We start from the raw sequence: 19,764 nt of genomic DNA on the forward strand, positions 1-19,764 counted from the left end.
ATAAACAGAGGCGCTCACTTCTGACTGACCGCTCTGACCAACGGAACAGTACAGCGACAGGCGAGTAAGGGGACCTTCTCCAGACTGTCTCTAGAACAAAGATCACCTGTCACAGCTAGAATAGTCTAAGCACAGATTTTTTTGGTTTTTCCTCATCACTGTGAGTCATATTCTGACCATATATCTGAAAGAGAGTGGTGACATAGTAAATATAGAAGTATGCTGGAAATCAATTATATATTATTTTTATATATAAAACTATTTAAATAGAAGTATTATTTTTATATATGTGTATATGTATACATACACACCCCTGTCCCTCTGCATGGCGGTTACCCATACATACTATAGTGCATTCCATTATAAATAGGGTTTACACTGTACCACTGAACAGTCAAAGTCGTGAAGTAAAGTTGTTCAGAGATGTTTAGTAGCAAGGAGTAGTGACTACCAGAAGCAGTCAAATGCTATTAAAAATACAAAACATAAAGAAGAAAAGATGAGGTTGTCTTGTCCCGTCCCCCCCCCCCCCTTTTTTTTTTTTCTTTATTAAGTTTAGGTATCTCAACTAGTTCAGGATTACTTAAAATATTTAATGCTTTGGGCAACCAAGAGTTTAACAAAATTAAGACACATATCAAACAAGCAAGAAATAAGCAAGAATATTTTCATGCCCATTTTACATCTTGAAAATATTACACATTGACTGGGAATAATAAACCTCAATACATATAGCAAGAAAACTTGTAAAATCCCCTATTACATCTTCATTTGAAACTACTGCAAAGAAACAGTGAAAAAAAAACACTGCTTGCATTTTATACTGTACATTCATAAAAAATTAAACTCTAAGAGAAGGTATGCAGAACACTTTCTATCAAAATTATCAGTTCCTTACAATACTTAAAGACTTTTCCAAAACTTTTTCAAGTTTAACTTTTTCATGTTAAACCAAAAAGGCGTACCATTTTCAACTCTTTTTTTTTCTTGAGGCTTCCGCAGTGATCTCACTATGTGGTTCTTGGTTTGTTCTCTAACAGAATGTCGATGACTATTTAATGCACTTACAGGAGTTGAAGTTCTTCTCTTTTCTATTTTTTCATCTCTATATGGGGTACTCCTTAGGGCTATGTGTAGAGGACCATCTACAAAGAGAATAAAGACGAAGTCCAAGCTTTAAATACTTTCAAAATCTGATTCCACTTCACCAGCAGCAGTTCTGGCAGTCCGTGTGGAGCTTTTCTGATCAGACACACCGCTCAGCTCTCAAGCCTAGCAACTGGACCACAGCAAAGCTTTTAAACAGAAGCTGAATTAAATGCTAAAACCTGTTATGCTTTTGTTGGTTTGCTTGCTTTTTTCAAAAAAAGAAACAGTGGATGCAAATGCCTTCCCCAAAGATCTGTTCTTCCAGAAATACTGCAGCTTTGGAGAAAGATGCAAAGAGAAACAGTTCAGTTTGGCAGAGATATGGGTAAGGGGCCTGTGGATTTAACTGGAGGAACCACAGCTTGTTCTCAAAAGCGTGCTTTGTCATGAGGCATACAGAAGTGGCATAGAGAAGCTCTACACACCCAAGGAAGGGCATTTTTTAATACATACCACTGAAACACCAGTGTTTCAACTGAGGGCGAGATGCAAGAATTCAGAATCACTACCTAAAATTCATAAAAATCATGAGATAGACATGGCTTCATCTGAGATTCCATTTACTATTTAAGTCAAGTCAAATAGTTCTTATCTTCCTAACTACAGCTAGCAAGCAACTCCTACTGAAAGACTCCTGGACGTGGGAAAAGGGAGGTGAAGCTGATAAAAGCTAAGGCCTCATGGCATGCAGGACAGCCAGACTGAGACAAGTACATCACAATTTTGGAGTATGACATCAAGTATCTTGGTCAATGAGACCCAGCAGCACTGAGCTGACACCTTGCTGACTTTCATCAAGAACATCCAATTCTATCATCATAAGCATTTGAAGAGTTGAGTGGACACAGAACACAACTTCCTTCTTGTCTGCAGACTTACATGTAAGATTTTCACTTGGACACCTCTAACTTAATCGTAAGCAGTCCCCAAAAATGACTGAAAAACAGAAGGAAAAGAGTCCAAGAGAATATACTTCAGAGAAGAAATGGTATCAAGTACTCTGCCCTGACCAACGTTTCAAGTTGAAGCTGTAACAAGGCACATTAAGACATGTCATCATGGAGCTTTCAGAATCAAGCAGATGTCTTCAGGCAAAAGAAACTCCAAGATCCAGAAATCTGAAGGCCATCAGACAACTTTTTCCCTGGTCTCTCCCTCTGAGCTTGCATTAGAACTTAAAGAAAAAAAAGAATAGGAGCCATTCGTAACTATTTCTGTAACCAAATGGTTACCTTCTAGTCACCTGCCATAGTGCTTCATAGGCAAAAGAGAAGACCGATATTAAACTAAACCCCAAATTTCCACACAAGACTGTCTCAAAGGTACTTTCTGTCCAGTCAGGTAACTCACTGCTGCCTTTCCCTGGATGCTTATTTACCTCAAGATCTATGAGACTGTAGAAAGTAGCATGTTTTGTCCATGAAGAATTATCAAAGCCAGAAAACACTCCTTGATAAGATACTGCAGTGTATGTATGGCCTTCCATTTTCAACAGGACTAACTTCTCTTGCAGGAATAAGTATAAAGAAGGATTTTTGTTGCTTTGTTTATGGGTTGTGGTAGGTATTTCAGTTTGTTTCTGTTGGTTTGTTTGTTTTTTTAAATACAAGTCTATTTTTTTTTTAGGAATTCGCTCATCTGAGGACTTCCGTGATTAGTGGGTTGAACAAGACATCATCAGTTCAGACAGCCAAAACTTTTTCCCATGGTACACATTTGCTGAAAAGTAAGATTAAGGTACTTCATAATCTGTTTGGGAACACTAGTGTCATAACAAACTTTCTGAAATGCAAACTGTTTATAGCAGCACAGGGTGAGAAGTCATGTAAAAAAGCCTTTCTTGAGCTTTCCCAAAGCCTACCTTTCTGCATTAAGCTTCAAAAATATTTACAGACCACCTCCTCCAGGAACCCCAAAATCCCAATATAAAAATCTATACAAACCCCTCCCCTCTCCCAACAGCTCAACTCCATTTCATGAATTAACATTTGAAAAACCCTGTGGCCACCTTAATCCCACCAGTCTTTCAAAGAGCCGAAGGTATCTGGTGTTCCTGTGGGCTAAGATTTGTCCACACAGACTCTTGGTGGAATTCCGTGTCCATTAGTTTTTTTCAGCTTTGCAATACTGAAGTTTAAGGAGATTTTTGCCAAGAATATGTCACATCTCTTATGCCACTTAAAGGTTAATACATTTCCGTAAGACTTTTCAGCCACCAGTAACATTGTCTCGGGGGAGTTCAAGGGTACATCCAGTGTATGATGGAGTATTTTTCTTCAAAAATTGACAAAAAATGGTTACAAACAGTTTTGAAACCCCTTTTGCTCCATTGATAGAAAAGTTTAGAGGGTCTATGAGATATTTGAGCACTCTGAAATATATTTTAGGAGTTGAGACTAAATTTCAGAAGAAGATGAGATTAAAAAGCCAGGAAGTTATTCTAAACTTTTGGAAAAGTAAACGTTAAAACTTGTGCCATGAAGACCCAAACTTGTAAGCCTTCCACATTTAGTGTTCCGTTTTCCCTCAATACATTTTCAAGTATAATTCAGACAGGCCCATCTACAAAATGACTCCCAAAAGAATAAAGAACAATTACTTACCATAACCAATCACAACAGAGAACTTTTATTTAGGCACATGCCTTTAAAACTTGCACCTTCCCCATGGTCACACCTTCTTTGTTAGCACCACCTGCAGAGCGTGCCACTTTCATCCTCCCGACTCCCCGAGCCAACCATCATTCTCCAGAAGGCTTCCTACTCCTCTCCCAACCACAGGACCTCCTGATTTCCAGTTTCAAGAAAGGCCAACCCAGAGGGCACAATACACTGTATTTACATAGACAACACCTGCAACTTTTATTAGTGTCATAACTAACTTCTCTTTTAAGTCACTCGTCCGTGTAAGCACTCTACTGAGACTGCCAGGCAACAAGACGACTGTACTGCGAGACTGTAGCGAGCAGGAGGACCAAGCTCGGAGACTCCCATTAGGGTGCATGGGACACTCCTACACATTTCCTAAAGCTGTCTATGCAGGTCCCATGCAGACACCTGCACTTGTCTTATAGAGATATCCCGAGCTGTGACAGTGGTGGCATCTAAGCTACAACTTCCACACATTCCTAACGATGACCAACTCAAACAAAAATAAAAATAGATATTAGTACACTTTAATACCTCTGTGATCCAGAATATCTTTGATCATCATTAGAATTACACAATTCTCTACAAATACACCACAAAAGCCCTCCTGACATCTGGGGCAGTGAACAGTTTCACTGTTCTTCAACAGTGTTGTTGGAATTAAATACCAGCAGATTAATTTCTAGCTCAGATGATGCTAAATACCACCAAGAGGAACAGGAGATGTGTTCATAAAACACTGGAGATGGAGGCTTGCTTATTAACTGCCCACAACCTTCTTCCATAGAGTTCTTCAGGCCTCTCTTCTCTGAGCCTGGAAGAAGTATTGTCTTCCATATTAAGAGCTGATCCAGCAGCAGTGTAGGGTCTTAGAAACTAATGAATACAGACCTGAGCTATGAAACCACCTCAACCATGGCAGAAACGGTAAGGACAGTCTTGAGAGAACTTATACTTAAGCATGTCAAGACTCAGGGACAGAGAAGACAAAAGCTTTCTGTCCAACGGAATACAAAACAGGTCAGACTCCAGTTAAGAAGATAATTCAACCTTCACAGAAAGCAAAAAGACCGAATTGACAGTTCAGTCTGATTGGCAATCAGACAATATTCACCATCCACAGCCCTAAGACCATTTGCTGAGAATATCCACTGATACTTTCAAGAACTGAAAGACCACCTATCATCTTGGCTTACAGCTAGAGCACTTCACACAGCCATCCTTCATCAACTAAATGAAGGATTCTCAAGATAAGCCAAAGATGATCGGGAATTGTGCAGAACACAGAGGGTGTTAATGCAAACCTTCACCTACTCCAACAAGAAACCCTGGGTCTGCAGGTCACTCGTGCACATTCCACCGCCTAGCAAAGGGGCATCCACCAGCCAATACTCGGCGGAAACAGGAAACCCTGCAAAGGATCACCCTGAAAATCACTCAGCCACGTGCCAGAGGTTCATGTATTGACAGCCACCAGTTGACAACTGGATGCCTCAGATGTTTTAAGCTATACACACACGGTTAGGATCCCATCAGCAACACAAAGACGAGACCCCTTTTTTCTTTATGCGTACTCCTGGCGTTAAGACTCTTAGTTACAGTACATTGTGTCAATGCCTAACTTTGAGTAGGCGGTATTTTCTAACAACAAGGTCACACACGAAAATTTAAACCTACTGACAAAATACATGGTTTTTCTTTAAGTACCTTTTATAGACTCCTCAGTAGGACAGATTTTCTACAGCCTCTGAACTACTAATTGCAGGTCTGGTGCCTTCTTTTCTTCCTCATGGCATGGAGACCAGCAGAGCCAAGACCGGCAGCAGCTTGCTGGACTGAGGCTGCCATTATACACCCACATACCCAAACTGTGGCCTAATACTGCACGGTATTCTTAAAAATCTCAAAACCAGGTTTAACTTCTAATAGAACAAAACTCCTCAGGGGAGCTGAGCTACGTCCTAGGAGTGTAAGGGTATCAACTGACGAAGTCCCTGGAAGCACGACAGTCGTGCTGTGGGCAGTTTCAACTCTGTCAGCACTACTAAGTGGTGATTAAGAGCAGTAAGAGTACACCCGCCACCTTAGTGAAAGTTTTGATGGCATTTCCTCGCACACACCTATCAACTCCCCTACTTTTTCACATCTAAGAAGGTTAGAATTTCCTCACAAATCCTCAGTACCTATCAAGCATAGAGCTTCTTCAAGGTCTGAGGTGAGGCGCATCAGCCGCGCAAGCACTGAAGCCTGGCACAAGTTAACTTTCAGATTTCAGAAAAATTGTTCAACAAGGGCATGAATTAAATTTTGTTGAAGCTCCAAATGAAAAGATGTTACTAAAAAAAAAAAAAAAAACAAAAACGAAAGCCACCAATTCAGAAAGACTCACAGTCAAGAAAGAGACACACTTCAGACGTCCAAGTTATAAGCTTGTAGGTACAAACAATGAAATGAAGCTATTCCACGTCTCGTGCCCTTGGAGCGATCTAGGCCAGCAAACAACAAAATTTATTAAAAATAACCTTTTGCAGGCACTTCACATAAAATAACATGGACAGATAGATATATCAGAAAGAAAACCGGCACCTTCAGAAGAAGCTGTTTACAGTAAGTGTAGGGCACAAGTCACAGTATGGGATGACAGACTCCAACAGTAAACTAAGTGATTGCGCAGAGGAAGAGAAGGGACCACAAAGAAAGGTTAACGCATATGAACATGGAATGTGGTTCTACTCCTTTTTTATTACAGCAATCAACAAGTAACTGCCAAGAATTTTAACAGATACTACACCACATTCAGTTTCCAAGTGGTAAATTTGATAGAACATCTCAATTTGAGCTGTCAAAATCTTAAGCAGCTCTCTCCTGCAAGACAAGACTTTGAGAAGCCATCTGCAGCCTGGGCACAAAAAGCGTGTTTTACGTTTACACATCCACGTATGTTTTGCGCAAGTCTTGATTCTCCTCTTCAACAGAAGGGCTGCAGGTGGCTCTATAATGCACTTGTAGAGGTGCAATACAATTAAGAGCTGAGGGCAGAAATGCCTGCATCGCCTATATTCCAGGGGGACACAAAATCAACTGCCTTATTCTTTATAAGGACAATTCTTTCAGTAAAGACCAAATAGCAGCAATACTCACAGAGGTAAGTATTATAACATGGGACTGAGGGAAGAGTTGTTTCATCATAACGATCTGCTAATATTTCCTGATAAATGGAAGTAGTATCGCCTGAATGCACCCAGTAGCCTGCATCGCTCTGTTCAGAGTAGTAAGGCATACCTAAAATACAAGCTAGAGAATGGTAGTTCCTTCCCCTCTGTTCAACAAAGTGCCACTACAGAATTTAGAGAGATCTGCCAAATTTGACACTGCAAAGGTAAAAATCCTTCTTAGGAAAAAGGGAGAGACAGGACAAACCAGTTCCACAGTAACCTTTCCAGCTCACTCAAGTTTTGAGGTCAATGCCAAGTGGCACAATTTACATTTCAGGTGTCAAAATTTCAGAGTTTCCACTTCAGTGCAAAGTAATTATACTCAAATTGTTTCTTTCCTGCATCCCACAACACGGTCATTGAAGACCACTTACATCCATCTTCTATGTGTTGAAATTTTAAGTTTAGGCACTTCAAGGAAAAGGTTTTGCTACTTTTCTGAATATTGTGTAATTTTGTAGAGCTTTAGGAACAATAAGTATTTTCACTTAAAATCTAGCCAACAGTCAATCCCCACCATTTATTTATGTTAATGTGTAGCAGAAACAGTAAGGAACCCCAGAACTCCAAAACAAAACTTGTGAGATAAGGACTTAAGTTGGATAAAGCTTCTAAAGCAAGAGTATCTCCAAGCTTATGGAATAACAAGACTCATGATTTCTAAAGTCTTATCTGTTGGAAATCGACACCTTTTCTTAAGCACTAAAACCTATCTAATATAGCAAAAATATATGAAAAGAAAAGGACATTTGTACCAAAAGGTAAAATGATTTAAATATATGCACTTTGTACAGGAATATTTTTGCTCACAAAAGGATTGTAAAGACGAAAAGTAAATCCACCATGTACTTAATTATGTATTCAAAAACCTTCACTCTCACTAAGCAGTACATCCTGAAAAGCCTTTAAAAAGGTGACATTAAAGCGTTCAGTAGACATGGAGAAAGTCTTGCTTAGCAGGCTGTCTTCCTATACATGCCATCAGGAACAGAAGAGATGCTTGCAAAAAGACAGGAGAACAGAACACCAAATGCAACAGTATGAGCTCATAAACCCCATTAAAGTTGCTTTAGAATGTGTGGTACCCCCACAAGAAAAATTAGAAGAATTAAGAACACATTGAGTGAAAAACCAAATGGCACTTAGTATCAGACATATGATATAACTGATATATGATGACACTACTTTTCCTCATCAAGAAAAACCTTACTGTAGCTCCACAATAGCAGGCTTTGACAGTGAAGGTGACTTGAAAACTTTACAGTCTGCCTTCCACCCTGATGCACTGTTCAAAAGCCGTCAGCACAAGCCAGGGGCTACTTGCAGGGATATGCTATGAAGCACATCATTGAAGCAATCCGGGTTAAAAGTATCCATCCGCAAATGTGTGAAAGGGGTGGGGGCTTAAAGTAAGCAAATACAGTTACAACTCAACACCCTAAAGAATTACCTGCCAGCGCAGTCAAGATGCTGACGTCAAACCAACTGCGTGCACTTGGGGGAAAGGATAAACGAAAGGGTCACGATCCTGAGTCACTAGTCAGTTCATTCAAGACAATCACAGGAAAACAAACTTCTCAAACCGAAATAATTATGCAGTTACAAGAAGCAGAATAGAAGTCTGTTCGTGGGAAAGCAGATGGCATGCAAGAAGCCTGTGTTGATCCCTGTGCGGTTGTTAGCGGCCGTTCTTCACAAAGCGCTCGTCTCAGGTGTGTTTGCACAGGCAATACTTCCCTTTCAGTGAAGCTGCATGCAAAGTATAATACACACAAGCTGGCACATCCTAACACATTTAAGGAAAAATCTTCCTCCACCTAATTAAATCTTACGCCTTTGCATTATTTAAAGTTACAGAAGTTTACATGTAGTAGCGGTATGTTATATTATCTTGTTAGGAACAGGCAGTAGCACCTCAAATGAAAAAAAAAAAAAAAAACCAAACCAAAACAAAACAAAAAAAAAAAACGTTTACCAGACACATTAGGAAAAGCAGACACTGAGCAAAGAAAGGCTAGATGCATTCTGCTGTAGTGAGCTGTAGAGCTCAGTGAACAAATTGCAAGACTTAGACAAAAACCACCAGGGAATTCAGCAAAGAGAAGCTGGATTTTAAAAAACAGGCTCAATCAGAAGACAGAAGAGAGAACAATTTTTACGGACCTGCAGTACAAAGAGAAGTCGGTCCACAAGAACAAAGTTTGGATATATTACTAACAACACTACAGTTCCCAACTAGACCTAGATTGCCACTCTGACACTATGCAAGCCACTAAGAAGAAGGCGCTTCAGAGAATGAGACAGCGAAGCAGAAATTACCGTGTTTCTGAAGACTGCAAAGCAGTTATAACTTCAGCATACATTTTTTTCCTAACAATTAAGTTTTTACCCCTTTCCACTATCTATCAGTTGCATGAAGATATTTTTCAAGTACAGCTGTAGCGATTGCATTTGTTGAATACTACGCCTTTCTTCCCCACAGGTCCAGCAACAAGAATGGTAAATACCGCAGCAACTGGTACCGCGTTTCTACCCAAGTACATTCTTGAAGTCAGACCATCCATGCAAGGTAAAGACCAAATAAGAAACGGGAGAGAACTGGAGTTACCCAAACTATTTCCTTAGTACAGAAATGGACAAAAGTCTTTGAACAATACTATTTAGATATTTGTCAAGTGGGGGGGGGGGGGGAAGAGTCAGAAACTCAGAGAATTGTAGTTTTGAAAGAAGAACAGAATTTTAATACTCAAGTGAGTTGTTACAAAGGAGTAAGAGAAGCTGCATAGTCAGCTCATTACAGAACATGATCTGTATTTCTAGATGAGGGAGTTTCTTCAGTTTTATCATCTCTAAAACACGTTTACATGTATTATGCTGCTTCTCCACAAAGAAATACACTAAGACGGAGCCCTAAAGAGACTCCTTCGGCCCAAAAGAAAATCAATTTCTGCTCTTTCCTGCTCGTCCTGCCTGCTGCTGTTTAAAAAAAGGAAGACATCAGCAACATACTTACACAATGAACCAGCTGCGGTCCGTCCTCTTTTTGACCTTTCTTGATTAGCTTTTTCAGAAGCCAAAGAAGCTCTGGTTTGAATATTTCTTTTTACGGGGTTCTGCTGTGATTCTGCAGCCTTCTCCACTCCATGAAAGTATTTCATGTGATAATGCAATAACTTGGCTTTGCGGAAGGATTTTGAACAGTCCAAGAACTTGCATTTAAACTTGTGATCTTGATCAACAGTTGCAGCTTTTTTTGATGCAAGAAAGTTTGCTCTCCTACAAGGTTTTGTTACTGGAAGAACAAAACAGATAAATTCCCCCATGCATTTGCTATATTTATCAAACCGTTTCCTAAACTTAAAACAACAAAAAAAGTTAAGAAATGGGCATGCATTCAAACATGTTAGCTATGAAATGCTAAACATAAAATTTTAATGCCGCATCTGCCTTTAAGATCAATAGCTTTTAAGGCAAAAATTTGCCCTACTGTGCTCTTAAAAATCTGTTGTCATGACATCAGTGCTTTTATGAATGAGTTATTGTCAGAAAACAACATTTTGCTTCCCAAGTCCCTTGCGCAACCGCTAATATCGCTGTATAGAGCGCTACTATAGATACAAGACCAAATTACACAGAGAGTGTGTATTTTAGAACACTGGATTATGTTCTATCAAGTATTTATTTAATTCCTTATAACTGTTCATATCTTTGGTGAAAGCAATTTCCAAGGAAAACAGTTCTGCGTCTTTGCTTGTAACTAATCTGCTACCTGCTTTCTGGATGCCCTCTCCTACCACCCAAGTCTGATTCTTCCAAGAACAACGGAAGCAGTATGTCAGACCTACATTTTTCAAGTAAAATTGGAATTCATTTTGATATTCAAGCAACAAGGAAAGAATGAAAGGAAGCAAAAGGAAACTTGCTTGCATCTGTTACAAAGCGTCCCCTATGAGCTACAGTTAGTTTCTCAAACAAAGCAAGGAAAGTCTTCAGACTCAAATGGAAAATCATTTTAAGGCATCTGTTTTACAGAGCACTGTTGTGCACCCCCAGGGATACACCTAAACTTGACCTGGTAAATTCCTATTTCTTCTTCCAGCATTGCAGAACCTTTGAATTCATCTTTTTGATAAGAAATACACAAAAGAAATATTTTGAACTAAGAGTAAATCAAATACTGTCACCAGTACGTGTACGCAATGCAACAGAGCAGAGGTAGAAATTTGGAAACACACAGATATAGAGAGATCCAGGCAACTGTCCATCGCTAATACGCACATAGCATCTGAAAAACCCTTCCCAACTAGCAGACAATGGAAAGGAGGTGTCATTTTTACAAAACAGCTTCCAAATACAATTTTTCCATTTGTCTTGCCAGTACTAAAATACTATTTCCACATTTACAAGAATTTTCAAACTTGGAGGATTAAGAAAGAAGAAATGTTTAAAGCTAAGACCTCAACTTAGCAACAGTGATGCCAAACTAAAGGTATGCAGCACACGAATGAAAATTAAGACGTTATATTAGTAGTAGGTGAAAACAAGGAACGCGAAAGGACCCAAAAACATTACAAACAAGAATAAGTGCAGAAAGACTAAGACTTTCTGCAAGCGCACATATGCAGGAATGCATTGAATGGGAGTGTCAAAGGTAGTGTCAACACCAGCTTGGTGTCAGAACGCAGGACAGCTCGTTCAGAAGTTTTTAGCACATAGCAACAAAAATGGTGAGCGTTACTGAGCTGCATACGTAAAGGTTATATCATAGTGAAGAAAAGCATCCCAGATAGCTGTATCTGAAACACACTCAATTTTTATGTAATGCGTTAAGACAAAGAAACTAAACTTGAAGTCATTCATAGCAAAAAAACAAGTAATGGTACTATGGAGGCTGATATACAGGGAAGGATTAAGTAGTCATGTACACAGACTAGTTAAAAGAATATTCAGTTAGTTTTGAGAAGAAAACAGTAGAAACGAAGACACTGCTTTTGGGTGTTTTGCAAAGACAATGACAAGGAGAAAGAGAAAGACATATTGGTATAGCCATATTAAGAACATGCTGACAGGGACGCTGCTTCAAGCAATTATGGTAATAAGATTGCAACAAAGGCAAACAACTGGATCACACTAGCAGAATGAGATGGTTTGCCAACACCAAAATCAAAATATACTGTACACTATCAAAAGCTGCATTCATAAAGAATGAAAAAACACGGCAGGAACAGTCGGTGACGTGGCCTGTGGGTTTAGTGAAAGCTAGTGCAGAAAGGCTCTCTGACTGTAAAGCTAAAAACCAGCACTCGGGACAATGAAAGAGAACTTGCTTCTATTTAATAACTAACATGAAGATGGGAAAACTTAACTGCAGCAGAAGGGGGTAATGGGGTCTGAAGATTTAGCCAAATAAAATATTACAAAGACGACAAGGGAAACTTATACCATCACACAACTGTCACGATGAGGCCCTGTATCCAAGCTCAGAGCACTTCCCTTCCATTGAGATGGACAAATTCTGGAGAAGATACAGGGAATGGCTTCTAATTGATCAGCTACAAGTTAGAAGAGGAGCACAGGATCATGTTAGCTGAAGTTTAGAAACAGAGATAACAAAAACACGGGGTAAGGGGAAAGAAAGCAGACAAAAAACCCTTACTGCAATGTGCAAAAGGAATCTATCCAAAAGTACTAAAAAACACAGACAATCCCACACAGTTTGAAACAAAGCTTAAATTATTACCATCACCACCACATTTGGGGGCATCTTCCTTCTCTACAAGTAACACAACAGACCTCGGCGCTGCCAGGGCACAGCAGGAAGCTGATGCCCAACCCCCCCCCAGGAGAGCCTCTGTGGAGCCTGAGCTCCCAGCCCAGCGCTCTGAAGCCCACGCGTTACACCAACATCCACACTGGGCAGCTTCCAGCTTTACCCATATTTACAATTTTTGCTCACAACGCGTGGTACTAAAACTGGTTTCTACGGAGTCAAAGTTTTGCTGCATTAGCTTCAGGTTTTCAGGCACTTGCCTTTTCAGAGGAGCTTAGCGGGTGTTTTCTCTGGGTGCAGAGGAAAGTTAACGACAGACCTACCACCTACTATTCCTTCCATGTTTATAACCAAAATTAGAACTCCTCACCTGGCATTCAAGTAGCCATTACAATATTAAGCGGAGAGACTCAAGGTCAAACAACAGTGTCTCCTTCAACTACAGAGAAAGAAAACATCCCTTCAGCATTCAAGTCAGCAATGTCTCACTTCTCGTTGTGCTGTATTATCCGAGGTTCACACCACGGCCACGTTCAGCAGCAAGTTTACAGTACAATGTCACCATGTGACATTTCTGAGTCCACCAGAGATACTCCCCCTCAACACACACCAATTCTTTGTTTGAATTGACTCCTGCTGGGACAGGAACGCTTGGCAGCAGCACAGCATCGTGACTGAAGGTCTGCCATCCTGTTGCATCTTCTGCAACGCACCAGTAAGCTATCCCAGAAAGCCAATGCTGTACATAACACTTAGCATTTTCCCCCAATTAAAGCTGGCCTTGCTGCAGTTTCTAGCCATTATATCTTCACACGCAACGCTCTGTTAAACTGATGAGACTTTCAGTCTCTATTTCCTGGTCTCCACAGAAATACTAAGAGAAGACCAAATTATTCCTTTATCTGCTGTTAAACTAAACACATGGAGTCTCTTTACAAGATGTTCTCTGGTGCTTCCATCTCTATTATTTTCAAGATTATTCGTTTGTTACCATTGCCTTTCTCAAGCTAACGCTTTTTACACTGTGCTTTGGCTTGCTTACTCATTAACCACATATTTCTTTGGTCTTATTTCTTCTGAAATCATGTTGTTTTTCTTGAGCTTACCAGAAGTGTTGCAGTTCATCATTTTAGCACCCAAATTATGTTTCTTCCCTTATTTTCAAACACGTGTCTTTCAAGATCTCAGCTGTGAAACAAAGAACACCTTGCCTAATCGCTCTACTCAAACTACTTTAGGTAAGGACAGCATCCAAGCATTTCCAGTGTGTTCGGAATCCACTCAAGTAGAAGCTTGGTGTAATAAATACAAACAGCACCAATAATCACAGGTCATTACATATTTACAAAGTTGTGATTTTTTTTTTTTTTTGAGCCTGAAGCATTACTTGACGATGCAAGAACTACTCAAGATAGCATTTCATATGATCCTCCAACTCCTCATTTTCTCCCTGTGCTGCCATTAAATTTGTAGGGTAAAACTGGGAAGCCTGCACTGCACAAAACGCCGGTGCAAACGCAAAGTGCAGTGCCCTCCTGTGCCAACCGCGCGTACCTTTAGAGGGGGCCGGCAGCTGGGTGGGCGCATGGGCTTCACCCGCACCTTGAGGTGTAACAGAAACACTGGGTCCCGATCACGGTGTCTAGCTGTAAGAAGTAAGTGAGCAAAGCAGGGCGGACGTCTTTACATACTGTATGGTTAGGCTTAAAATGACAGCTTTTACACTACCTTGAAGGAATCAAAGCCCACCTAGGTAAGCTGCAGGATACACAGCTGCTCTCTCAAACTGGATGCAAAGATATTATGCTTCTCCTTAACTGAAACCCAGAGCTAAAAGTGACAAAATTAGAAAAACACGTGGTAAGTATAAGGCAAATGGAATCCCTGATGCATGTCTATGCAAATTAAAAAAGTCATCTTAAGAGTTCTGGGAAATACAACTACAGACACAACAGCAGATCTGTGCGCAGCAAAGGCAGCTCAACTTTAAAGTCAAATCAGTTTGTACAAGTAAAGCCACACAAACAGCTGGGCAGTGCCTCTAAGTCTGTTTTCAGATATATGGAACAGAGCTTTAACTGGCTGCAAAAATTTGCCAACAGACTGTCACCATTTTTTTTTTTTTTTGAAAGACGATTTAGCTAAATCCTAATCGCCAATTTTGGTGCCAAAACATTACAGGAGCCAAACCCCATCAGAATAGGATTTTTATCCTCTAGTGCACGTAATTAATTGGAGTTTTGTTGAAAAGGAACTTGAGTTATGACAAGCAATGCTACATTGCCCTTTCAAAACATATTACAGACATACACATTTTAAAATATACCAGGCACATAAACGCTCCAAATTGTATTTGCTGTTACAACTGTCTGCAATTACTATAGATCTTGAATCATCTACCAGCCAGCGACTGGGAAAACAGTCTTTAATAAGAATGCTTTTGTCCTTAAAAATTCCCGATATTCAAATGCTTAAAAATCATGTTCTTCCTATACATCATGCAAGTTAAAACTAGTCCTACCAGGGTGCATCAGTCACCCGTGTCACAACGACACTAACACAACACACGGAAGAAAATGAAGGTTATTTAGTTAGAATCATAGAATCACAGAATGGTTTAGGTTGGAAAGGACCTTGAAGATCATCGAGTTCCAACCCCCCTGCCATAGGCAGGGACACCTCCCAGCAGACCAGGTTGCCCAAGGCCACGTCCAGCCTGCCCTTGAACACCTCCAGGGATGGGGCCTCAACAGCCTCTCTGGGCAACCCATTCCAGTGCCTCACCACCCTCACAGTGAAAAACTTCTTCCTAATGTTTAATCTGAACCTGCGCTCTTCCAGTTTAAAGCCATTCCCCCTCGTCCTATCACTATGTGGGCTACTAAAGTCCTTCCCCAGCTCTCCTGTAGGCCCTCTTTAGGTACTGGAAGGCCACAATAAGATCTCCCCGGAGCCTTCCCTTCTCCAGGCTGAAGTCCTATGTTTAAACAGAATTTGCGATGTTTCAGTTTGTGTCCGCTGTCTTTTGCCCTGTGCTTAGGCACCAATGAGAAGAGCCTGTCAACGTCTTTACTCCTCCCATCAGGCATTCATCGGCACAGATAAGGTCCCCTGAGCCTTCTCTAGGATGAAGAGTCCCAGCTCTCTAAGCCTCTCCTCAAGTGAGAGATGCCTGCAGTCCCTTCATCACCTTCACAGACCTGCACTGGACTCCCTATAGTAAGCCCATGTCTCTCTTGTACTGTGGAGCCCAACACTGGACCCAGCACTCCAGATGTGCTTCACCAGTGCTGAACTGGGGAATCAAGTTTTATTATGTTTTGTAGTATTTTCCAACAGGAAGAGAATAAATTCCCATCAAGTGACTAAAGCCTACAGATAAATACAACAGTTAGTACTGGGTTACAATGTTGTACTTATTTTAAGTATGAGAAGTTATTTTTGACCTTAGCGGCCAGGCTTTATTTTGTGGGAATCTTCTACGGAAGAAATACCCCTTTTTTCCACCTGCACCACCTACCTGACAATATACTTCTCCCCCCTTTCCAGACCCCAAATCTCTTTAATACCTACAGCAGTCTGAGATCATAACTGCTTGACATACGGTTATTACTATTTGGAGATATTCTATCTGCTCCCTGGGTCATTTCCCATGAAATAAGTTAACTCGGCTTTCAGCCTCCAACACCAGTTATTATAAGGACAGCGTGCTCAGTCTCTTTCGCACTCCCCTGCCCCCAGGAGCAGGAAGCCACTGGAGATTTTCTGGGACATTTTCAGATCCCACACTGAGCGGCCTCTGCCACGCTGCTGCGCGCACTGGCTATACCAGGTGAAAGCCTCACTGCTCCCCATTCGGCAGCTCATCCACACTGGAGGGTACAGGCACGGTCCCACCAGACAGAAGCACATACAGGAAGACACAGATCCACTTTTAACTACAGAAGATTTATAGGATCTACAGATTCTAGAACTCTTGCATCAACAAAGCACTTGTTAATAACATTTTTGATGTTGGTTAAGTATGGAAGCACAGATTTTTTTTTTTGTACTTGAACTTCAGGTGACAGTATTTACTTAAAAAGACTCTGTGCAGTTCTTATTCCCCATCCTTAAAGAGTTTCCAAATTACAAATGCTCAGCAATATATACATTAGGAATACGTTATCACTCCCCTCTGAAGTTCGAGGGGAAGTCAGAGGGGAGTGGTAATAATGGCATAAGATACCTGAAGAGACCACAGATTTTTTGAACTCCCAATGGTTCAGTAGCACACCAGCATTAGACTGGTGCCCTGCCCCATCTACCTGCTGCCAAAACTGTGCTCCGCAAATGCTGAAACTGCAGAATTGAAAAATACTACCTTATAAATTTCAAATGTACAAGCGAATTCATCTCCCTACTTCCTTACAAAACACAGCATTTCACCCCAACATGTATTATACAAGTTCAAGGGGCTAAAACAAGGCAATTGTAAACTACATCTGTAACCTCAAGCAGAATGTAAGTATGCAAATAGAGGAAAAAAATCTGCTGGTATTTTAGTTTGACTTAAATCCTTAAATCTGTCAATCACTTCCCTAAAGTTTTTTCATGAAAGGAGAAGGGATTTCCCCATCAGCAACCAGCAACAAATACAGAAGTAACATTTTTACACAACCAAGCCTGTTTTGTCTATTTGTTCTCTCCCAGTCACTAGAAGAGATTTGTTTGTTGTAACCCCTAACACACACTGCTGAGTATGTGCTAGCTCTCACTGCATTACCGCTCTGAACTCAGATCCCCAAACTTTTTTTTTTTTTTTTTTTGGAAAAAAAGCAGCCTTCTTTGAAAATCACCATACAGCTACGACAACACGTACGCCAGTAAAAATTTTTCAATACACCTTTGCTTTCATAGTTACTCGAAACTGAGACATTGTAAAACACCCTGAAAAGCTTTGCAACCCAAAGGAGTAGTTAGAAAATAGATACTCTTGCAGGAGGCATTTTTAATAGTATTTGACTACTGACCCCAAAGGTTTGTGATTACACATGTTACAGTACTAAGTAAAATCTTTGTTTTTCAGACTATTCTGTGGCTACTTATGAATTATTTTACAAAGGCAGCAGATATCTTCTTAATACTGCATTAACTGTTTGGAAGAACATCTGTACATTAACACAGTTTCTCCAAATTCTCAGACCTTATCAAACAAATTGTGGTTTGTCAATATAGTTCAGTAAGTACCTCCAAAAGATTACACAAGAAGAGTTTTCTTAAAAATGCTACGCTTGAAACTGAAAGTTTGCAGGAATTCACAAAATAAAAGGCTAAATGGGTATCAGCTAAAAAAACCCGCTTTAAGAAATGCAGTAAGTCTATCATGCAAGAACACTGTAGTTCAAAAGCATTTTATCATGCTGTTCTACAAAAAGCATGTCCAAAAGGTGACTGTATCCACTCTAGTGGAAAACTTTGCCATACCTTCTCTTCTATTAATAGTTTGTCACAGACTGAAAATTCAGTCTTTTCAGACATATTAAAAAATCTTTCAATTTTCAAAACTGCTACAACCTCCTATCCCTCTTAGAAGAGCTGTCTCTAAGGTGCAAATCCTGCACGCCTCACCTCAGAGCAATTCAGTTCCCTGTACCTGTCTGGAGCTGTGCCTGTACCTGCACACCTTCTCACGCGCCTAAGACTGGAGTCACAATAGCCACCACTCTTTCTGCTTGCCTGAAGCACAAGATTCCAACAGGATCAAGACGCATCACCACTTTTTAGCATTTTTTCCACTCCCAGTGACACACAAGTCACTGGGAGTCACGGCAGTCTTTCTGTCGAGAACTCCAGTGACATCTTCCAGAGATCCAATGAAGGAGGAAAAAAAATTAACACTCCCCTACTGCTACAGCAGACAGCCCCTCCTGCCATCCGCAAAAGCTACTCCAGGGTGAAAATAGGCAAACAGTACATGGCTGTTGATCTTACCAGAATTACATTCAAGGATGCCTATTCCATTTCAAAGGCACCTTCGTGGAGAGGAACTTAAAATTCCAAAGGAAAGAGCTACAGAGCACAGCACTACCTGCTAACATTGCTGGCGCTGCAAACTTCTAACAGACAGGCTACCAGTTTAGCTAGCCCGGACAGCAGCTTATTACAGCAGCACCTGACAAGTGCTTGTGAGGAGCTTCACCAGCTGTCAACATGTGACCTGAAGGAAACCAGTGATGTTACACTGCAATTAAATAAAAGAGTTAAACCCAGAAGTACTTTACAGACTGAAAAGGACACAGCAGCCCGACTAGCAACAAGAATCTGCAGCCATTCCGTATCTTCTGAACTCCCTGCCAGAATGTAGGGAAGGAAAGGCACGGCTCCAACACACATCAGCTGAAAAGACTGCATATACCACAGTTGGAATACAGGCAGATATATGATCAGCCTGGTTAGGAAGGACAGCAAGATCAAAACAGCTCCAATTTTTAAATAGTAGAAGACCATTTACACTTCAATCCTGAGCAAAGGAAAAGAGGTAAATTCCTTCCTGCACTGAAGGTGCACATCAGTGGCAAAGGGAGAGGACATTTCACCTGTACAGTTACACGAGAGTGGGTGAAAGAGGACATGTGCAAGCAGGAGGGTAAATTTGGAATAACCAACAAACAGAATGAAAGCTAGCACACAGATTACTTGAGCAATGCCAAGCAACCACAAATCCCTCTAAGTGCTCTCCATTCCACCTAAAAATCAAGCTTATTTGATAAAGCATAAACTAGGGAATTTGTAGTTCAAGTTTCTCCAGCTAGCTGCACATACGAGTATTAAAGTTACAAGAAATAATCACAGGACTGCACTATGTTTTGGCATAGTCTACTATCCATATAGGAAATTTTAATCTGAAAAAGATAAGTACACTCCTCAGCTAGGAGAATATAGAATCTACACATTATTAAGACAGACACTGCAATGACTGAACTATAAACTCGCACTAAAA

At 40.5% G+C, this 19,764-nt stretch overlaps 1 protein-coding gene across 1 annotated transcript in view; it reads right to left on the minus strand.

Moving 5' to 3' along the window:
* Positions 1–19,764, minus strand: part of PHF20 (PHD finger protein 20) — a 66,375-nt gene that overhangs the window by 27,244 nt on the left and 19,367 nt on the right. Inside the window, exons 10-11 of the mRNA XM_082491352.1 lie at positions 10,026–10,304; positions 966–1,145 (exon numbers count right to left, since the gene is read on the minus strand). Of these exons, the coding sequence (XP_082347478.1) occupies positions 966–1,145; positions 10,026–10,304 (459 nt within the window). The remainder of the gene's footprint in view (positions 1–965; positions 1,146–10,025; positions 10,305–19,764) is intronic.

The sequence above is a fragment of the Vanellus vanellus genome (assembly GCF_965231255.1).
Source record: "Vanellus vanellus genome assembly, chromosome: 15".
In the NCBI taxonomy this organism is placed as follows: domain Eukaryota; kingdom Metazoa; phylum Chordata; class Aves; order Charadriiformes; family Charadriidae; genus Vanellus; species Vanellus vanellus.